The sequence below is a fragment of the Protomyctophum bolini genome (genome assembly GCF_963924005.1).
Source record: "Protomyctophum bolini genome assembly, chromosome: 16".
NCBI lineage: Eukaryota > Metazoa > Chordata > Actinopteri > Myctophiformes > Myctophidae > Protomyctophum > Protomyctophum bolini.
In genome coordinates this window covers 30,553,491-30,573,412 of record NC_137877.1, presented here as the reverse complement: position 1 = coordinate 30,573,412, position 19,922 = coordinate 30,553,491, and the positions used below count along the sequence as shown (strand labels likewise).

Below are 19,922 nucleotides of genomic sequence, written 5' to 3'. Positions count from 1 at the left end.
AGAGCAGCATATTGTAGCTACATGGTGTTTCAAATAATGTTTGAGAGTCTGGATGTATTACATACTAATAATCTAAGATAAAATATGTATTTATATTGTTATTCTTTTGTACTGAGAATATCCGCCCTTGAGATACCAGGGTTTGGCTGTCATTTGTCATAATTTCAGTTTCATTTCCTGCTAGCATCTGGTTAATTGGTTAGGATTTCTGTAGCAAGATAGTCCTCCGGGCAACGGATACAGAACACCACATGAGACCCGAAAGGTTGTGTACAAGCATTGATATTACAGTTGATTTATATGCCATAGGCCTATAAATGGTACACTTGACAACTGGCAAATTAATTAGATCCCCCTGGAAGCATGTTCAACCACCTAAATACCTAGAGAAAATTGGCTGCAGGTGTAGATTACTCTCGGGACAAACAAAGCATTGGAATAATGTAGAGTAGACTATTGAAAAGAAATAATGAAGAAAAAAACTGAGTAAAATAATCCCCCAGTTTTAATCCCACATTGTGGGCCATGCCTGGATAGGCCAGGATTCTGCATGGACAGGCCATATTGTGTGTGTGCACTGAAAAGATGACTTGTGATGATTTGTGGCTAAACCATAGTCGACTGTAAACTGAAAAACTGAACGTCAAACATTAGTTTTTAGTATTGATGTTATCGATCCTATTACATTTAATGTAAATAAAAATATGTATTCTATAGCCAAGCTTACTGCAATACTTTGAGACAGGAATCACTCATTTCTCAATTGTAATGATTTATTTTATGGCATTGCAGAAATATGGCTCTATAGTCTAGGTCTTTCTTAGACTACACAAACGATAATAAAGAGACTGCTGGTGTCTCAGTGCACTTTGGGTATACCAGGGTTTAAAATCCTCATAATTTTATTTCTATTTCCAATTAATTATACCACTCTCAACTCTGTAAAGTAACTGAAATGAAAACTAATCAAACATGAACATAAGGGTAGGTTATACATGTTCTGTCACTTCTGTAGCATACGTTATGGAGGGAAAAGCAAAACAACAAGATTCTCCTGAGTTGGTTAGCTGGTTATGTGTCCCTATGTGGGGGTAACCTATGGCCTAAAAAAAGTGTTAATATGGCACAGTTATTGTATTAAAGAATTGACACTAAACACTGTAAACACAAACACATCCATGTGATCTGGCTGGGCTGGGGAGGGTTCCTACAATCTCCCACGTGTCCAGGTCAGGGTCATATTTCTCAATGCTCTCGAGATATGTCCCTTTAGAGTAGGAGTACCCCCCTGTCACATAAATGCAACCATTTATTACGACAGCCCCACACTCCATCCTTCTCTCCTTCATGCTTGACATCGGCCTCCATTCGTTTCTCTTGGAGTCATAGCAGTCTGTGCTGGAAGTCTGTCCACCCACTAAATACAGGTTATTGTTGAGAGATACAGAGCAGAGGCCATACTCTGGGGGGGAGAGAGAAACACATTGGGAAATTAGTATTCACTACATATAGTAATATCCTCAGATTTGCAAACTCTCACAGTTAAATGAACACTGATTATGTTACTGTATGCATCTGCAGTCTTCATGTTAAATGTTCTCATACATGTACTGTACCTGGGTGAGGGCTTCTAGTAACGATGCTCCACTCATTGATGTCTGGCCTATAAACCTGGATCTTTTCATAGGTGCAGCTTCCTCTGGATCCATAATGACCTCCAGTTACATAAATTCTCTCTTCCAATACACAAGCAGTAGCATTACCTACACCTTTGGAGAACAAGAAATCATTACATGTTTTGATTCAGTTTATCATGTTATTGTGTACAGTACACACAATGAATAACGTATAGGCCTATATAATAATAATAATAATTATTATTGTATACCTTGTATCATCTTGGCCACAGAGAACCATTTCTTTTTTAAAGGATCATAAAATTCTGTCTCCTTAATGGCAACGCCTCCTGTATATCCTCCGATGACATAAATGCAGCCGAGTAAAGCCACAGAGCAATGGTAGTATCTAGCTGTAATCATGGGACATCCCTCAGTCCATTCGTTGTAGTCACAGTCATAGATTGAAACTGTGTCCAGAGACTCAATGGTGTTGGTCAGGTAACCACCCGTCACATAGATATTTCCCCCTAGTAAACTTACACTGTAGCTCTCTCTTCTATGGTCAGGCATATCCTTTCCCTGTACCCATGTGTTGCTTATTGGATCCCATATATGAACTTCAGAAAGGGGGTGCCAATAGTATCCTCCAATGATATACATGCTTGAAGACATTTTCTTGACATTTGCAGCCATTTCCTTGCGACTGGACTTTAAAGCCTGAGTGATTACAGGTTTAAGCCCATCGTTACCCAGTAAACACTGTCTTTGCAGAGTAGCCTTGAAGTAGATCTCATCTAGCTCCAGATGGATGGAATGCAGCAGGTCCTTGACATGGCAAATACGATTATCTAAGTCATAGGTGACCCAGTTGGCTACAGAATCTATCAGAAGGTCTTCTTTCCATACGTTGAGGTTCTTAGCAGCCAAAACTGATTTTAATTTCTCATGGTCCAGCTCTAGGAATTCTTCCTGGTGAATGAGCTCCTCAAACCTGCTGAGGATGACCCTGCGAGACTCTCTCTCCAGGGCAGAACAGACGTGCAGCTGAGCAAAGGCATTTATGCCCAAACAGTTGTCCACGTCTAGAAAACGACCAAGAAATCCCTCACATCCCTTCTTCAAGGAGATAAACTGCAGAAGGTCAGCAGCTTCCAACATGCTCTGCACGTTGCTCTCAGTGATGCAGACTTGAGCAGTATAAATGTAGTTCACCAAGGCAAGGAGAACATCATAATCAATCCCCGTCATTTTGATGATATCATTTGACCGCTCCTTCATGTCAGCTGTGAACATGGCTTTAAAATAGGAGCTCCGAGCTGACAGAACTGCCTTGTGACAGTGAAAAACCTGTCCCGTGGCACATTGCAGGGTAACGTCTGTAAACACACCATCATCGTAGAATTTCTTCAGCGCACCCAATACCTCGCTGGCATGATCATTATCACAGAACTCGTATCTGTAACTTCGGATCTGTATAGCTGACATGGCAACTGTAAAACAATTAAAAATGAGACACTTAATGGTTTAATAAATAAAGGCGTGGATTATTTATGACCGTAATGCTTGATAAGGGAATAATAATGGACTGGAGTATCACATTCGCATTTATAATTCAATAGCAACCTTGCGTCATTGCATTTTTGAAATAACTACTTTATTAAATGTTCCTTAGATTTTCCTATCATTTTAAGTACAGACTTTAGCGACTCTGTTCTAATACATTCTCAAGTAGGTCTAAATGTAGTAATTTAACTAGAGATAGTAGTAGTAGTAGTAGCGCTTACCTCTACCGTATTCCATGAATGGCTCGCTGTTGTTCAACAATGTAATTTGGCCTGTCCCTTCGAGCCAGTGCAACACTCTCTTCTATAAACATGAACCTCAAATTAGCTCTCAGGACGTTCTCTCCTGTCCTATTTTGGTATCTGTCTGTCTGTTGTTTGAAAGGCGCCGGCTGCTGCTCCATATTCGGTCGCCAGTCGCTGCAAATAGCCATGCAACTGGTCACAGGAATCACCCAACGACGCGTTATTTTCATAATAGGCTTATTCTAAACCCATTCTCCATTCCAGACTCGTGATATGCACTCATCGATGGATAGATCGCCAATAGTTTTAAAGAAGCTCGCAGGCTAACAATACTTCACTGTGCGTATAGCCTTCACTGAGGCATCCCGAGAAGCCATTGCCCTGGCCTATATATTCAGTCTCCCATTGGTTGCCATGGCAGTTTGGACCCATTCTACAAGCAATCAAGGCTGTAGGCTTAAGCACCAAAAAGCTTAAGAACGTTGAGTATTGTGCAGTTTAATACAATGCAGCACCATAACAATTTATAGGCTACTGCAGTGGTCTTAAAACATTTATCTAAAAACCCAGAACATTTAAATTAATTATATATAAATGCAGTAAAACATTTGAAACAAAATAAACACAGAACACATGTTATAATTTGTTTAATTAAGAGGTTTAGTTCAAAAAGCACATGTACTGTAAACATCTATACATTATAATTAATTGTTAATCAAAAATGATCTCCAATCTCTATGTAATCAGCTTCTAAACAAGTTGACATCATAAGTAAACCGAAGTATTTGAATTGTGAGAACAAGATGGACTGTTTGAAATAGGCTACACAAACAATCTTTAATTGTTAGCTTTTCAGATACTGAATGTAATTACAGCATTGTATTGTAATTGCAAGTGTTGCCCTGGTCGCTTTTTTTTTTTTTATAAATATTTTTTATCCCACGATTTTGTAACCCATTTTTCACCCCTGTGCCAATCATCTACTGTGATCCTGGGCTCTACACACCCTCCGCCAACCTGGGGAGAGCAACGGACTTAACTCATGCTCCCTTCATGCCTGAGTGTCCAAGTTGCTCCTTTACACCTGACAGGGGGGAGTTTCCCTGGTTGGACGTAGCGCGTGGAAGGAACACGTTATTCCAACCAGTTCCTTTCCCCTCCATCAGGCGCCCCGGCTGGCCAGGGGGAGGCAGGGGGAGGCCCTGGTCGTTTAAATGGTGAGCTGCACTGCCTCTTTGACCAAAGGCTTCAAGGCACCAAGGTCTCCAAGGAGAGAAGACAACCCCATGCAATACCACGAATCTCCAGTCTGGGCTGCAGGAGCACTGAACGATTCCATCCCCACTCCTGCTGTGGCCAGTAAACCTATAGACAAAAAACAATGACAAAAGATAACTGATAGTAATATATCTTAACTAGTCTTAGTAACATTATACTTCCCGTCTCATCCAAGAGGGAAATAAGAAAATGTAATGTTTAATTAGCAAAGCATAATGTGCACTTAACAGTTTACATGAAAGAGAAAAAGTAAAGGTAGAAAAAATGGCTATGGCAGAGCACAAATTAGTTCACACACACACACACACACACACACACACACACACACACACACACCCCCCAGTGGAAGAATGCAGAGAGGGGGAGAGAGACATCGTATCTATCAACTTCTCAGTTGCACCTTGCAATAAAAACACAGAGAGAGAGGAATAGTAGACTTTATTACAGGCAGCTGCTACGTCTCATCAATGCAATATCCTCAGATTTGCAAATGTGTGTGAGAGAGAGATCACTGGGCCGACAGCATTGCGGTCCCCCCTCCCTTGCATCTATTATAGCTCAAAGTAGCCTACCGACAACAAATCTGCATGCTAGGCTACTACTACAGTGGTATTAGGTATCATACATGTAGCAATGAGACAGGAACTACCATAGATATATATAGAGTCTAGAATCTAGACTCTAGATGGCTTAAGGCCGAGTTTCTGACGTAGTTCACCCGGCAGCCATCTTACTTCGGGGCTACAGTACAGTATGTTCAATGGCAGCTCGATTTACAAACGGGTTGGTTTATTACAAACGTCAACGTGGCTATGATTCAGGACGCTTATCTGCTTCATTGTTTTTTTATATGAACGTCGTATAAAAGCATATGTATGCATATCTAAAAGCATATGTATGCGGACCTCTGACGTTTATAACAAACCAAACAGTTTGAAAATCGCTTGAAAATTGAGCAAGTTGTGGTTATTTAAAAGTACATGCCCCGTAGACACAATGTTACGTAGCGGCCCCGAGGTAAGATGGCCGCCACGTAGCAACGTCGCTCTCCATTGGCCAGAGCGCGGGTGAGCCATCTAGCTTTATTATATATATCTATATGGGAACTACAGTCTCACGGGCACGCACAGGTGTGTGCTCGACGCTCGTGGTAAAAAGACATGGCATGGTGCTGTGTGACCCCTGGTTGTTTCCCAAGGAATCCAGGGGAAAGGTTTGATTGTACGACCAACAGTTCAATAGTTATATAGGGTTTGGGTCTTCCTTTGTTTACTGGGAATGTGCACGCAAAATCCATGCTGATCGATGTCCAATATGAGCTCAGCTGTACAGAGACACACACACACAGGCAAAAAATACCTATAGTCTTTGCCTTCTGGCTTGTCAGAATGGCGAAGACAACACTGATTCTCTTACCAGTCAATGACTGCAGGAGCTGAGGACTGGCTGAGGCCTTGAAGAACAGAAGGTTGCCAGTGAGCGAGACAGACTGCCGGAACACACTGCCACACAGCTCCAGCAGAACGGGCATGCCTCCTTGAAATGACCCACTGGCTTTGTAGCTGGAGCCATTGGTGGACACATGCACCTCACACACACCATAGGAAGTCCCCTCGGACTTGTTATGGCTTTGGTTTACCTAAAAGAAGTAAACACATGTATCTGATGAGATTCTTTTAATTCAGGACATGGTCATTACTAGTTTGATAACTAACTCTTTAAACTGGACTGAACGTACCATAATTCCAGACTCCTTAGCTAAGGTCAGTGCATTGACAAGGTTTGGGAATCTGTTGGATTCGCCAGTGAGCAGCCCAACCATTACAGCTGAAGTCATGAAACCAGTGGAAGTCTTCAAGCAATCACCTGGTGAGTGTAATAAACAGAATTAAGTTACATTTATGCTATCTACAGTTGACAAACAATTCCAGGTGAAATCAATATACTGACACTTGACCATTTCGTAACTTTAGGTACAAGGTATAACTTGGCATTAAGTGTTGTCAAAAACGAATTTAGCCGAGGGCACAAAGGCCAAATGGGGTTTAGCAGGAAATTGCTTATTTTGATCGCTCAATTTGTTTATATGTCGTTCATTATGACTAGATACTGTCCAGTATTTGTAATTCCGGGAGTCTTGGAAAATGAGATGTCATGTCATCCAAAGTAGCCAACTACGGCTGCCCATTTGGGGAAAACACTGTGGAGAGTTATGCAGTTGTATGAAAGACAACAGGTCCACAAATGTATACCTACATTTTCGAGTGATCAAAATAAGCGTTTTACCGCAAAACTCCACTCGGAGCTGCGGTTGGCTCGGGACGGAGTTATCAAATTTTGTACATGTTTTGTTGCATGTACCACTCGTTCTAGGATATAACAACATCAGATTAAGGGCAACAGAAAACAACTGAATGATGAATTTAAGTATGTTTCTGTAGCATAGTAACTATCAGTTAAATACATTTTAAAACTGGTCTACTTAAAAAAATGCATTTGTTATTACAAATTAATTATAATTTTAGATACAATTGAATCAAAAGTTCAAAGGCTCAGCCATGGAATGGACTAATTAGAAAATTAGGGGATTATAGTTGCTGTATTGTTAAAGTGTTAAAAGGCTCTTATAGTAGAGAACGTGTTCATGTAAAATTCCATTGTTAGTAGACCTACATTTTAACCACCAGAGGGAGTTGAAGATTAGAGGGCCATCCACCAATGACAGGATATTCTCGTTTTATTTCCTCATTCAATGTTCAAAAATGAAACTAGTCTTGTATTAAATGTATATCTTCTGATCTAACGTACAGTTGGTCAGAATAAGTAGTGTAAGTGTACAACTTTATGACATTGAAGTTCCTACCACGAGTGGTGATTTGCACATTGCTGAACGGATGTTTGGAAGTACTGCATGATTGCAGCACAGCTCCGATGGATTTTCCAAGTGTAATCCACTGATGTGATTCTTGGGAGAATGTGCTTGCCAAAACCTGTGCATTCACCTGTATTGGGACAAGATCACATGCAGAAAATTATTATTTATAAAATGTAGACACATTATTTCAAGACAGTTTAAATAAATTAAATGTCTGTGACATTAATCCACTGATTTCGGCCCACATTCCAGTGTTCCTTTGTGCCACCTAGAATGCAATGTTAAGTTCAAATTGCCACCACCTCTTTCACAGTATCATTTATTTTATTTACAAAGTATGTGTACTTTGTGTATTGATTTTTAATCAACACACATACATAATATAAACATAAAAACAAGAAAATAGCTCAGATACATTATTAAATGGAAAAGGTATACAAAGACTGGCCATTGAAAGTCTCTTAATAAATAATTTATTATATTTTTTAGAAAATAGCATCTTTCATAGTAGCTTGATTCAGATGCCCAGGTGCAGTTTCTCTACTACTTGGCGACAGCGTATTGTGCATTGCTGTCCCTGAGGCAACCTGGCAAGTGGAAACCACAGAATGCCACTTCTTCCAAGAAGGTTTTGTTGTGGACCAAAAAACGTCTTCAGGCTACCTACCTAGTGTTGTGTATTTTCTATATAAATGAACCATAGATTTGCTATTTTCACTAAATCAGTAATGTTAAGTTAGTCAGTGTTTAAATTGTTTCTCTAAAAACCCCAAACTTCTTTAGATGAACGGATAAGCACCCATTCAGGTCTAAGCTAGCAACACCTCAGTTATGCAGGGACATGTCAATTGCAATCCCATTGCCCTGAGCCTTTGAAGCTCGTCCTACAGGGAAGACACAGGGAAGTCAGTGCGACAGAGTGTCTGCATGGACTGCTAGTCTTACACTAAAAATTTAGTGTGTTTTACAGCCTTTGGGAACCAGATGGTAAAACGTGGTGATCTTTGTAAGCTTAAAACAGCCCTGGCTGAAGTATAAGATGATAAGTTAATTACCACTATTATTCTTGTTCACTTAAACATTCTCTATTTAACTTTTTTAAATAAAATGGCCCCCAACACCTATTTGTCATTATAAAATAATAAGAAAACGTTATGAGATTGTTAACTCCTTTTCTTCCTCGAACTGTTCTGCTCAAATGCTGCCTGATTCTTCAGACCGGAAACGACACTAGTGTAGTGCAGACCTGCCAACCTTGGGATATTGACATGAGTACCACCATGTGCAGCGCGGCAAATCCAGGGCTGACCTACTAATTGTTCACCCCATAGTTTATACAAAACATGGTCTTTACTCTTGATCCCCAAAAAGATCAGGCTCAAAACCTGGGGCGACAGGGCCTTCTCTGTGGCCGCCCCTACCCTCTGGAATGCTCTCCCCAAACACATCCGAGATGCCCACTCACTCCCCTCTCTCAAAACCGCACTGAAAACCCACCTGTTCAGAATTGCATTTCCTTGTTACATGCACGGTTTTATTTATTTTACTTGTTTTTTCTAATAAAGTTGTCCCTTTCTTATGTCGTGTGTCTCTCCCCCCCCCCCCCCCCCCCCATATTATGGTGAAACAGCATTTCACTACTATGCACCACAAACCTGGATCAATATTCCAGACAATTAGGAAATTCCCAACTATAGCGTTTTTTAAGTTGAATTTAAAAACATTTATTAAACATTGCTTACTCACAATGATGTCTATCTATCAACTAGGTCTTGCCTGGGCTTTAAATGAGCTGTACTTTGTACTTTTAATGTGTATGAAAGGTGCTATATAAATACAATTGCCTTGCCTACTTGCTCAGACTGAGTTAACAAATAGTCTAATAAATAAATATAAGTGTAAATGTCAAAGCAAATGGACAAATTATTAATTATTTGCATTAATTCATATTAATTGTGTATAGATATATATAGCCTAGTCTGTATAATCATTCATACTAGTACTACCATACTTCATTTCAACCTCACAGAGACGATAGATAATTCATTCAGTCACTGACTGTACATGTCGACTCTTTCAGGGATAAAGTGGAATATTTTGGATCTCTACGTCGTCACAACTCCTATATTCGCTTGCATAGTCTATTTGAGCGAGCTTTCGTGGCCCCCAAACAGTTGAGAGATCTACACGCCATTATTTATTGGTTATTTTGATTGGTTCAGGTTACGTTGCAAGCAATGACCAATGCTCCATTATCAGGAGTTTTTCACACATTATCGCCATCGGGATGCTCACTCTGTGAAGATGAGGTGTAAACAAAATGCGTTCGAAGTACCCGGAGATTGTTTCCAGTTTTTCCAATCGCTTCATTTTGGACACGCAGGACAACAGCGTAACAGCGTTGATACAATAAAAGCCTGTTCGCTCGCTGGCTGTAGATAAGACACCTACAGAATTTAACTTGGCAGTGGAACCAAATGTACCCGCAGTCTGCATTCAAAGATTTTCCTAGAACCTTTGTCATTGGTCCAACGTTTTCTGTCGGCAAATGACTAGCCAATCAGGAAGTGGTCAGACAAATTCAATGCATTATACCTGCACTATACCTGCATCGAGTTATCTTGGTACACAGAAGTTGATCTATTGAAGATTCTGACCTTCAAAGTACATAATTTTTGTTTTGATTGTATTGCTGTATTGTTCTTTCTGCTTTGGCAATGTAAACGTATGTTTTCTCATGCCAATAAAGCCCTTTGAATTGAAATTGAATTGCATTATTCCTCATCTCCTAATGTGTGTGTGTGTGTGTGTGTGTGTGTGTGTGTGTGTGTGTGTGTGTTTCTATGTGCAGGGCGTTGAGCACCTGTGCTCAGCTACTACCTAGAGACAAAATTTTCTTTATTTGGCCTAAACTGGCTCCCAGTCAAACAAAGAATTCACTACAAAATCCTGCTCACCACCTACAAAGCTCTCAATAACCTGGCTCCCCCTACCTCTCCGATCTTCTCGAACCCTACGCCCCCTCCCGCCCCCTCAGGTCCAGTGAAGCCAACCCCCTGAGGGTCTGCAAGGCCAAGTACCGCACCTGGGGGGACAGGGCCTTCTATGTCTCTGGCCCCAACATCTGGAATGAACTCCCCAATCATCTCAGAGTTGCCCCCTCCCTGCTCTCCTTCAAAGCCTCACTCAAAACCCACCTCTTCAAGATAGCCTTCCCCAGCTGAGGTCTGGTTAAGATGCCCCCCCATCCCTTGCTTAGCCTTTCATGTTTTTAACCTAGCACTGACATTTTACTTGCCTTTTTGTTTTTATTTTTGTTTCTTGAATTAAAGTTGTTCTTACTGTTTTGTGTCAAGCGCTTTGGGTACTTAGAAAAGCGCTATATAAATCTGAGCTATTATTATTATTATTTTAATCCATTGCTGGCTGTCTGAAAAAAAATATATATATAGAAAATATATTGATATATTATTACTTTTAGCTACTTTAAGACTTCTACCCTGCTTTGTTGCAAAATAACTCACAGCTCCAACAAGGCTCTTGCCCTTCACCATGTCCACAATCTGTAGGGCAATGTCTTGTCCACAACGAGCCTGTGCCTCCGTGGTGCTGGCTCCCAGGTGAGGACAGCTGATAACATTGGGGTGATCCACCAGTGTACGGTCCTTTGGTGGTTCCTGTGGCCAAATGATATATGCATGAAGTAAGATGTGGTAAGATTACAGTATCTTTAACCCGTTTATAAACATTGTACTGAATATCCTTGCCTCAACAAAGACATCGAGGCCTGCTCCTCCACACTGTCCAGACTCCAAAGCTCTAAGGAGAGCAGCCTCATCAATGATGCCCCCTCGTGCACAGTTCACAACCTTCACTCCTTTCTTGCACTTGGCAAATGTGGTATCATTAAGTAAACCTTGGAGAAAAGATTGTAATTGGATATTTAATGTAGAACCAGCATTTGAGTTGGCCCTAAAAATAATAATGTTTTTCCCCACATAGCACAGTCTTATCAAAACTTACCAGCTGTGGCGGGCATTAGGGGAGTATGGACAGTGATATAGTCACACTGAGGCCACAGATGTTCGAGCGACATCTGCTCTACACCCCAGGTGGCTGACACTTCATATGGAGTGATTGGATCATAGCCAATAGTCTGTCATAAAGAAATTTTAACAAAATAATTTAAATGTCACAGAAATATAAGGACACAAGTACAACACTGTCATCTCATGACCTACCTTCATGCCAAACGACTGCATTCTAGTTGCAACTTCCTTTCCTATTCTTCCCAGTCCAAGTATTCCAAGGGTTTTTCCATACAGCTCTGCACCCATGAACTGCAAAATAATTAACAAAACATTGTCCCTGGTCCAGAAGCTTGAAAACGGCGCAGACTCAAGTTATCACATTTAATTAGTGATGACTGAATGAACAATGGGGCAGACCATGCGACAGTAATTGCTTACAGACAGTATGTGCCAACATTTCCATGCATGCCGTATCATGTATCTGCAACCAAAAAATATATACCTTCTTGCGATCCCACTTCCCTGCTTTCATTGACATGGCAGCTTGGGGAACATGTCTGAAAACATATCAAAATGTTATGTGTGGAGAGGAAAAAGTATAACGTATGTTGTACAGTGTGGAAAAGTATGCCCTATATTCAGATATGCACATACAATGCGCAGAATTATTGTCCAGGACAGAAAATGTATGTATTAATTAATTCAACCTTTATTTGTTACTCAGAAAACACAATGAGGGAACAGGCCCTCATTTATGATTGTACTGAAATATCAAGATAAGAGATAAGGGCAGGAAGTTAACAGAGACCATGAAGATCAGACATGTCAGTGCCCTCTCAGTTTGGCCTTATGCCCCTGGAAAAAAAAGAGTCTATGAATCGGCTATTTGAAAATAGCCGAACTACAAGCTCACAAGTATTTTTGTATCGATACTTTTACTTCAGTAAAACATTTGAGTACTTTTTCCACCATTGAATACTGACTACATTGCACATACTGTAGCCTACTTCCTACATTGGACTACTGCAAGGAATACTACCTCTCACCCTGCAGAACAAAAATACCTTGCGAAATGCAAATTATTTCATGAAATCAGTTATTAATCTTGCCTTGAGAGGCTCATCAAGAGGGTACATGTCAGCTCTGCAGCACTGATCGTGTTGCCACTTGGAGTGCTGTGGGAAACAAACATTATTCAGTTGACAATAAGGAACATAATGCAAGTTATCAAGAACATACAAGTGTTTCAGACCTCGGGTATATAGTCTATATTTCAAACTTACTTCATGACAATAATGCCCTTCTTGGTGGCAGCATCAACATCCACATTGTCCACACCAGTCCCTGCCCTTCCAATGATTTTGAGGTTGTCAGCAAAACTGATGACTTCAGCTGTTACTTTTGTTGCAGATCTGACGACAAGGCCATCATATTCCTAGAGAGTTATGTAAATTAGCTACAGTATGAAAAATCTATGCACAACGACAACGTGGCATGTGACAAGGGTGTTGGTCTAGTCTAGTTTAGTCTTTTCTAATTGGTTATGCACTATTGCATTTATTACAATAAATCACAGCATTTGTAACCGAACATGCCCAACTGATTTAGGACCGGTCACTGCATCGGGACAGGCATAGGCTACAAGTGATGAGGAAGGGTGTGTGTGGCTGTGGCAGCAAGCCTTGGATGCAGTTGCATCAGATAAATGGTACACGAGGGCGGTCCTAGCCGAGTAATCCATTTTTGTTCTTTCGTTGCCAAAAAAAAAGAAAGGTACTGAGCGCAAAATGTAAACGTATATCCTAAGGTTAAAGTGCATCCTTCAAACAAAAGTAGAAAACATGTATACCGTAGCCTAATAATGTAAGCTTTGTGGTGTGGCCGTGGGTGGCCTTTGTCGCTTATTTGTGCATATGTTCACACTTTTATTCTATTTCCCCCCTTTAGAATAACTGTTGATGCTAATGCTACTATAGTCTCGACTAAAAACTAAAAAGGACAAAAAAACTGTAATTGCTGTTCATATGCATGCATGTCACGCACGCTGTAGTGGAAAAGTAAGTACGTGTGAACGCAGTCATCAGAGACCGAATACAACTTTACCTTTATCTCTGCCATCAAGTCATCCTTGCTCATATTTTGCTTTTCCGTTACTTGGATTCCATTCTCTTCCAAAATCTTCTTGCAGCAAGGATCCACACTTTCGCTAATTAAGATACTTTTGATGATTATCGGGGCCATTTTGCAATTTTCTCGTTCTCAGTAGCTTCAGCTTGGTGCACAACACTGCACAACTTCTGTTGAATGGGTAGGAGTCTTATTGATGGACACAGCTCCCGTGAACGTTTTGAATGGTTAGTTACACAGGGAAAGACTGCCCCTTTAGTAAACCCGCCTCTTCATCCTTTGTAAAAAGGCCTGTATAAACCAGTCAGTCTACAACTCGCAAATCCAGTTTTTTATCTAGGATGTCTGTTGCATACGTAGCAGATTTCGTCCCCAAGAAAGCAAATAGGCCTAATGATTTTATTTTTTTACCCTGAAGAAGGCAGTTTGTTGGCCGAAACGTTAGTCATCTATATGATCAGATAAGGTCCGGGTGCTACCATTGAGGTGCCTACTCCCCGAGTCCTACCTCTTTGTTTAAAAATGTGCCATTTACCTCTTTGTTTAACATTGCATTTGCAGTTGCTAGGCAAATGCAATGTTAAACAAAGAGGTAAATGGCAAATTTTGCTATTTGCACAAGTAGAAGTAGCCATCGCAAAGCAGCCTAATTCAGATCGAGCCATTCACACCAAATTATGTGAAAGTTCAACACACGTATACAGGCCTACATCACCTGACATTGACTCTCACATGACATGCCAGGCTTAGGTATTTAGCATTTAGTCGCTCTGATCCATAGCTCTAATGGGTTAATGCAACGCATTAGAGCTATGGATCAGACTCAGTTAGGTAATTAGACTTCTGCCTCTGTGATTTGGTAGGTGGGATGAATTAATGAATGGTATGTGTGGTTGGTAATGAATGAAGCAGAACTAATGACGCCATCTGCTGGTTATCCTCTGTCCCAGCGTTACTCATCTGCAAAGAGAGTCTGCTGTTGACCAGCAGCCTGCTTTGTCATTGGTTTAACCGTTGCTTAGAAACGCTAACAAAGTAGCAATTTCCCCCCTGATACTGGGTACTTTGAGGAAACCTCTTTGTTTAAAATAGAAGTGTACTATTGAGGACATTAAGCTATCCACAACTGTCATGATACATCAAGATTTTCAAATGCTGTAGATCATTTTGTATAAATACCCTGTAGTGCAGCCTATAATTATGGCAGCATTGCTACAGCGAGGTCAAAGGAGAGGTTTCAGCATGAAAGGTGAGAGGAAAGTGAAGATAATATGGATTTGTTATCAATGTCATTTGTAATCAATTCTGTCAACAACACAATTCTGAACAATTTTAAATTGTGCTTGGTGTTGGTAGGCCTATTTGTTATTATTTAGTCTTGTTAACTCCTGTTTGTTGCCATCATCATCATCCTTGATATTGTATTGTTTTATGCCACAGATTATTTCGTCTGAAACTGTAGGCCTATGTATTTTTACATTTTGTTTATTTGTGATGTCCTCAGGTGAGGTAGACAATGGGGAAATGCAACTACCAGATCTTCGTCACGTCACTGTTTTGCCCAAAGCCGAATGGCTTCGAATTCGAGGTAGTTCAACTTCAAACCAATACAATAATCAAAAGGAAAGCACCAGAGATGCAGCACAACAACGAGAGGCCATGCATCTGTGCTCCAAAGAGATGGTGAAATTTTGGTCCAACACCATTTCTGTAAGTTATTTACTTTATTGGCTTGACTGCACTTAGCACCGTGAGTGTTGCACTGAAAACAGATTGACTGATGCCGAAGTGGAAAGTTACTTTTGCATTCCACTACATCTCCACTACGCGCGCGCGCGTGTGCGTGCGTGCGTGCGTGCGTGCGTGCGTGCGTGTGTGTGTGTGTGTGTGTGTGTGTGTTTGCGTGCGTGTGTGTGTCAGATTAATGACATTTGCTGTGATATTTAAGTGAAGTAATGAATCAATAATTATAATTCAGTAATATAGTATATTTTTCTGAATAGCCATTCTGTGTGATAAGCATTTTTACACCGAATTTGAGCACTTCTTCCATCACTGTGTATAAAACATAAATTTGTTATAGGGTCAAAGACAAAAGAAACTTGAGGCAAAGAAGATTCGGGAGGCCATCGAGGAAGAACAGAGAAAATTAACTGATATAGAAGAGGCCAAATATCAAGCACAGAAGAGGAAGGAGGCTATTGCAAAAGCCAAGGCTCAGCAATATTATCAAACTGACCGCGTCAAAAGATTTCATGTTTGTACAATAACTGGAACAACCTTTTAAAATGTTACTGGAGTCTAATGTTAAGGGGCAATTCAACCATTATGTACTTGTACTACTTTTGCAGAGTGCACTCTTGCTGACTGAAGTTTTGAAGGAGAGGGATGCACAGGTCGAACTGAAGCAAAGAATTCAGAACAATTCTAAGGATGTAGATAAAGAATTCATGGCCAGAATCAAATCCCAAGAGGACGAAGCTTTGAAAGTGGAGCAGCAGAAAACACTTCAGAACAGGCTTGAGAGGCAGGCTGTTGCAGAAGATTTGAAACATCAGTAAGTCTTACTTAAACAAAACTTCCAAGAAAGTGCAAACCCACCACTAGTCTATTGTTCATGATTGAAATTTATGGAAAATATTCAAGTTCAATTAAATGCATTCATAAAGAACAAAGTACTGTATATGGACTCAAGAAGCGCAAATAAGCAATCAGTAAAACAGTAAAAGAAAGTAATGAAAACAACCAATGACAAATAATCAAATATCGGTAACATTGGGGGAATCAAAAGCTAGTGTATAAAACAGTCTTGAGCCTGGATTTAAATAATTAAATTGCGGTAGGCTGTCACACAGTCTATGTGCCTTAGGCTTAGACTCTAGACTGCAACAGCAAAGGCCCCTTTAACCCATGGGACAGCTAGAACCTGAGTAATATGGTCCCTCTTCCTGGTACCTTTCAAGAGCCTGGCTGAGTTGGGTTTCTTCTGGAAGGCGGCTGTCCATCGGAGAGTTTATTATTTATTTTTATTATTCCTTCTTTGTTTTATCTGCTTTTAACCTGAATGTTGATTTTATTTTATTCCCCTCTCCCTCAAGATTGTAAATAATAATTTGTTCTTAATAACTTTGCTTGGTTAAATAAAGGTTATTCTTATTATTTTTCTTTTAATCCTAAGGATGAAGGAACATGAGCTGGTGAGAGAGAGAGAAAAACTAGAGGACAAGAAAGAGGGAGAGGAAATCCATCAATTTCGGGAACTTTATCTATGGGAGCAAAGCATGGAGAAGCAAAGCCAATTACAGCAGAAGAGAAACATCATGCAGTCTCATTTGGTGAGGTTTGAGCAAGTGTTATTGTTTAAATGTTGACATGTTATATGCATCTTAATGCATTTAAGCATTGGGTATTTAGAAAAGCGCTATATAAATTTGAGATTTTAATATACACTATGTACTAATATTATAAAATACACATGATGTACTTACAGGAGCACCTCTCCAGCAAAGATATCATAAAAGCAATAGACGTACAAAAACAGGAGATGGAAGATGAGCAAAGGAAATGTTTTGTTGCTGCAAAACAAAAAATAATGCAGTTAAGGAGAAACAAAGAGGCAGAGTTGTTTAGGTAAGTACAAGTGAAGGGCTTCACGTAAGGTTTTTAGAGCATGACTACAACAGGACATCCACAGAAAACCCAAATCACAATTGCTCAGCTACCTATAATGTGGTGATGCAGATAGAGAACCTTGTTACAGTTTCACTTATTCTGATTCACCCTGGATAATAGCTATATGAGCCAAATTCATTCAATATTATGCAAGTACCTATGATGTACCAGCTCAGTGGCCTTGTGATTTGAGTGTCCACCCTGAGACTGGGAGGTCGGGGTTTGATCCCTGGCCGGGTCATACAATACCAAAGACTCTGAAAAATGGGACCTAATGCCTCCCTGCTTGGAACTCAGCATAAAGGGTTGGATTGGATGTCCCTGCGACATACTAGTGTCATGTCCTGTACTGTCATGTACTTGTACATCAAGTTGCCTCACGCTACAGAAACAGGAGATAGGCTCCTGAGCTATGGGCCTCATTGCTCGGCAAGGATAACTTACTTTCTTTTTTACAATTATGTAATATAGCTTCACCACATGCTGATTTTATCCTTCAGAGAGGCTCAGATGCTCAGGGATAAGATCATCGACAAACTAACAGCCACAAAACAGGAGCAGGTCGTTGACGAAGAACAACTGATCGCTAAGGCCATCGCTGAGCGAGAAGCTAAACAGGCACAGAAACAGAAGGAGGGAGATGACACTAAGGCTTCAATGTTGAAGTCAATTACTGCACATAGGGAACTGATGGTAAATAATTTAGTCACATTGCATTTTGATGAATATTCCAAAGTACAAGTTGATTTTCCATTTTTCACTTATGTGAACTAAATGTGTACATGGCACTTTTCATCTACATCAGAGGCAGGAAAAGGAGAAGAAGAATCTGGCAGAACAACAGAATTCACTGGACATTCTACATGCCAGAAAAGAGGCTGATCGTCTATTCTTTGAGAAGCAACAATTGAAGGCTCAAAAAAGGATAGAGGGTGAAAGAATTTTGCAAGGCCACTACGTCAATCAAATGGTAATGCCCAGAAGGGTGACTGTCACTATATCAAACAGTGCATATACTTCCATGAGTAACAAACTAATAAGGGGTTAGTAAACTTAGTAATGCATTACCATTTTTATATTTATTCGAATGAATTAATACGTACTAATAGTACTAATGATGCAGTTTGTCAACTCAACCATGAACTTTAATTCAATTTAGCAAAACATATCCTGTGCCAAGAGGATGCTGGAGCCTCTGAGTTGTTTCATCATATTGAAATTTAGGCGGTTAAAATTGCACTTAAATACCAGTAGCATTATTGTCATTATTTTTCTTTAATTAAAGATATTTTGGGGTTAAAACAAAACCTTTTTTAAAAGGTTAAAGCCCTATTTTCTGATAGTAATCATTGCTAGTTTATTTATTAAGTAACAAAGTCTTCCCCATCTCTCCAGACCTTCAATAAACAGAAAATACATTTTCAGGTGGTTGCAAAATTTCAGCCAATAAGGAGACCACCCATTTATCAGCTTAAATTTTAATGTTCCAAGTTCCAATATTGTCTGCTCATTTCTTGATTGTTTAATCTGTATTCTGTCTGAGTTCTCTTGGATAAAATTGGTATCCCAACCGGAAAATGCTCAATGTATCACATAACCTAACTTTAACTGCCAGAAAACGGGCTCCAGAGACAAGTATGAACTTTCAAGCTTCCAAGTAACCATTTTCATTCTTTCATTTGTAGGCTGAAAAATGTGCCATGGGCCGGAAACTGAGAACAGAGCAACAGGAGTTTGAAGCAAAGAATACAGACGTTGTCGTTGAAGAGGAGAAACAATTCCGACAATATGCAATACATGTGATCAAAACTGCAGCAGAGGCCAAGCGAAATGTCCTTCCACTACGCAAAGCAGCCAGGGAAGGAATTGGAGGTGGTCTTGGACCCATCTTTGGTGGAGTTAGACCTAGCTACCTGGTTCATGATGTTACTGGTGTTGAGATGCCAACATATATCTGTGGTACAACCCAAAACATCAAAGATCTTCATGAGACCTCCGATATTCACGAGGCAAAGAAACGTCTTGGTTTCACGTGGTAACGGGTTAGCATTTTGACACTAAATTGTGACCATAGCGGTCAAATGTGAAAAATTAATAAATGATCACCAATGTGGATTTGTGTCAATACGATTACGCCTCTAAGATAAATTACTTGAATTTCCTAGTGTACCTAAATGTGCCAAAAAGTGTCTTCAAATAAATGCACCAACATCTCCCTTTGCTTACATGTCAACATCAAAGAGGGTACTGTACCATGAAACATAAATGTACCAGGACACCAGTGTGACGCAGTCATTCCGACCTCTATTTTGTCTTTGACATGGAACATCAATACTGGGGAACCACTTGCACAAACCAATCACTCAACACTAGTAATTTACCGTAACATATAAGAGTATTGTACTCTACACAAAAAGTCAACAGTTTACAGGAAGGCAAGTTTAACTAAAATAGAGTGACAGTTTATTTTCCACTCGTCCATATTTGTGGGGAAAAAAGAAAAAAAATCCAA

General features: G+C 40.1%; 3 protein-coding genes across 3 annotated transcripts; 1 reads left to right on the top strand and 2 right to left on the bottom strand.

The window, feature by feature from the left end:
* Positions 1 to 725: 725 nt before the first annotated feature.
* Positions 726 to 3,538, bottom strand: klhl23 (kelch-like family member 23). The gene is made up of 4 exons (XM_080785668.1): positions 3,404 to 3,538; positions 1,889 to 3,109; positions 1,617 to 1,769; positions 726 to 1,462 (listed from the first exon to the last, which is right to left on the bottom strand). Exons 1-4 carry the CDS (start codon positions 3,417 to 3,419, stop codon positions 1,152 to 1,154), a joined length of 1,701 nt encoding a protein of 566 aa, XP_080641794.1. The 5' UTR covers positions 3,420 to 3,538; the 3' UTR covers positions 726 to 1,151.
* Positions 3,539 to 4,626: 1,088 nt separating this feature from the next.
* On the bottom strand, positions 4,627 to 13,928 carry phgdh (phosphoglycerate dehydrogenase). The gene is made up of 12 exons (XM_080785374.1): positions 13,715 to 13,928; positions 12,895 to 13,046; positions 12,721 to 12,786; positions 12,114 to 12,168; positions 11,822 to 11,920; positions 11,604 to 11,736; positions 11,348 to 11,496; positions 11,105 to 11,257; positions 7,569 to 7,707; positions 6,444 to 6,571; positions 6,122 to 6,344; positions 4,627 to 4,792 (listed from the first exon to the last, which is right to left on the bottom strand). The coding sequence occupies exons 1-12, from the start codon at positions 13,850 to 13,852 to the stop codon at positions 4,638 to 4,640; spliced, it is 1,590 nt and encodes a 529-aa protein (XP_080641500.1). The 5' UTR covers positions 13,853 to 13,928; the 3' UTR covers positions 4,627 to 4,637.
* A 1,334-nt stretch (positions 13,929 to 15,262) lies between these two features.
* cfap210 (cilia and flagella associated protein 210) lies at positions 15,263 to 19,806 on the top strand (the record flags this gene model as incomplete). Its single annotated transcript, XM_080785980.1, has 8 exons — positions 15,263 to 15,448; positions 15,822 to 15,995; positions 16,090 to 16,295; positions 16,917 to 17,073; positions 17,229 to 17,368; positions 17,911 to 18,103; positions 18,216 to 18,380; positions 19,096 to 19,806. 8 exons carry the CDS (start codon positions 15,263 to 15,265, stop codon positions 19,447 to 19,449), a joined length of 1,575 nt encoding a protein of 524 aa, XP_080642106.1. The 3' UTR covers positions 19,450 to 19,806.
* Positions 19,807 to 19,922: the final 116 nt, after the last annotated feature.

Excerpts from the sequence above, each read along its gene's own strand:
- klhl23 (XM_080785668.1), bottom strand. Across the intron at positions 1,770-1,888 it reads TGTGGCCAAGATGATACAAG|GTGTAGGTAATGCTACTGCT; the intron begins GTATACAATAAT and ends TGTTCTCCAAAG. Across the intron at positions 1,463-1,616 it reads TACTAGAAGCCCTCACCCAG|AGTATGGCCTCTGCTCTGTA; the intron begins GTACAGTACATG and ends TCTCCCCCCCAG.
- phgdh (XM_080785374.1), bottom strand. The coding sequence starts at position 13,852 with ATGGCCCCGATAATCATCAAAAGTATCTTAATTAGCGAAAGTGTGGAT. Across the intron at positions 13,047-13,714 it reads ACTTGATGGCAGAGATAAAG|GAATATGATGGCCTTGTCGT; the intron begins GTAAAGTTGTAT and ends ATAACTCTCTAG. Across the intron at positions 6,345-6,443 it reads CTAAGGAGTCTGGAATTATG|GTAAACCAAAGCCATAACAA; the intron begins GTACGTTCAGTC and ends TACTTCTTTTAG.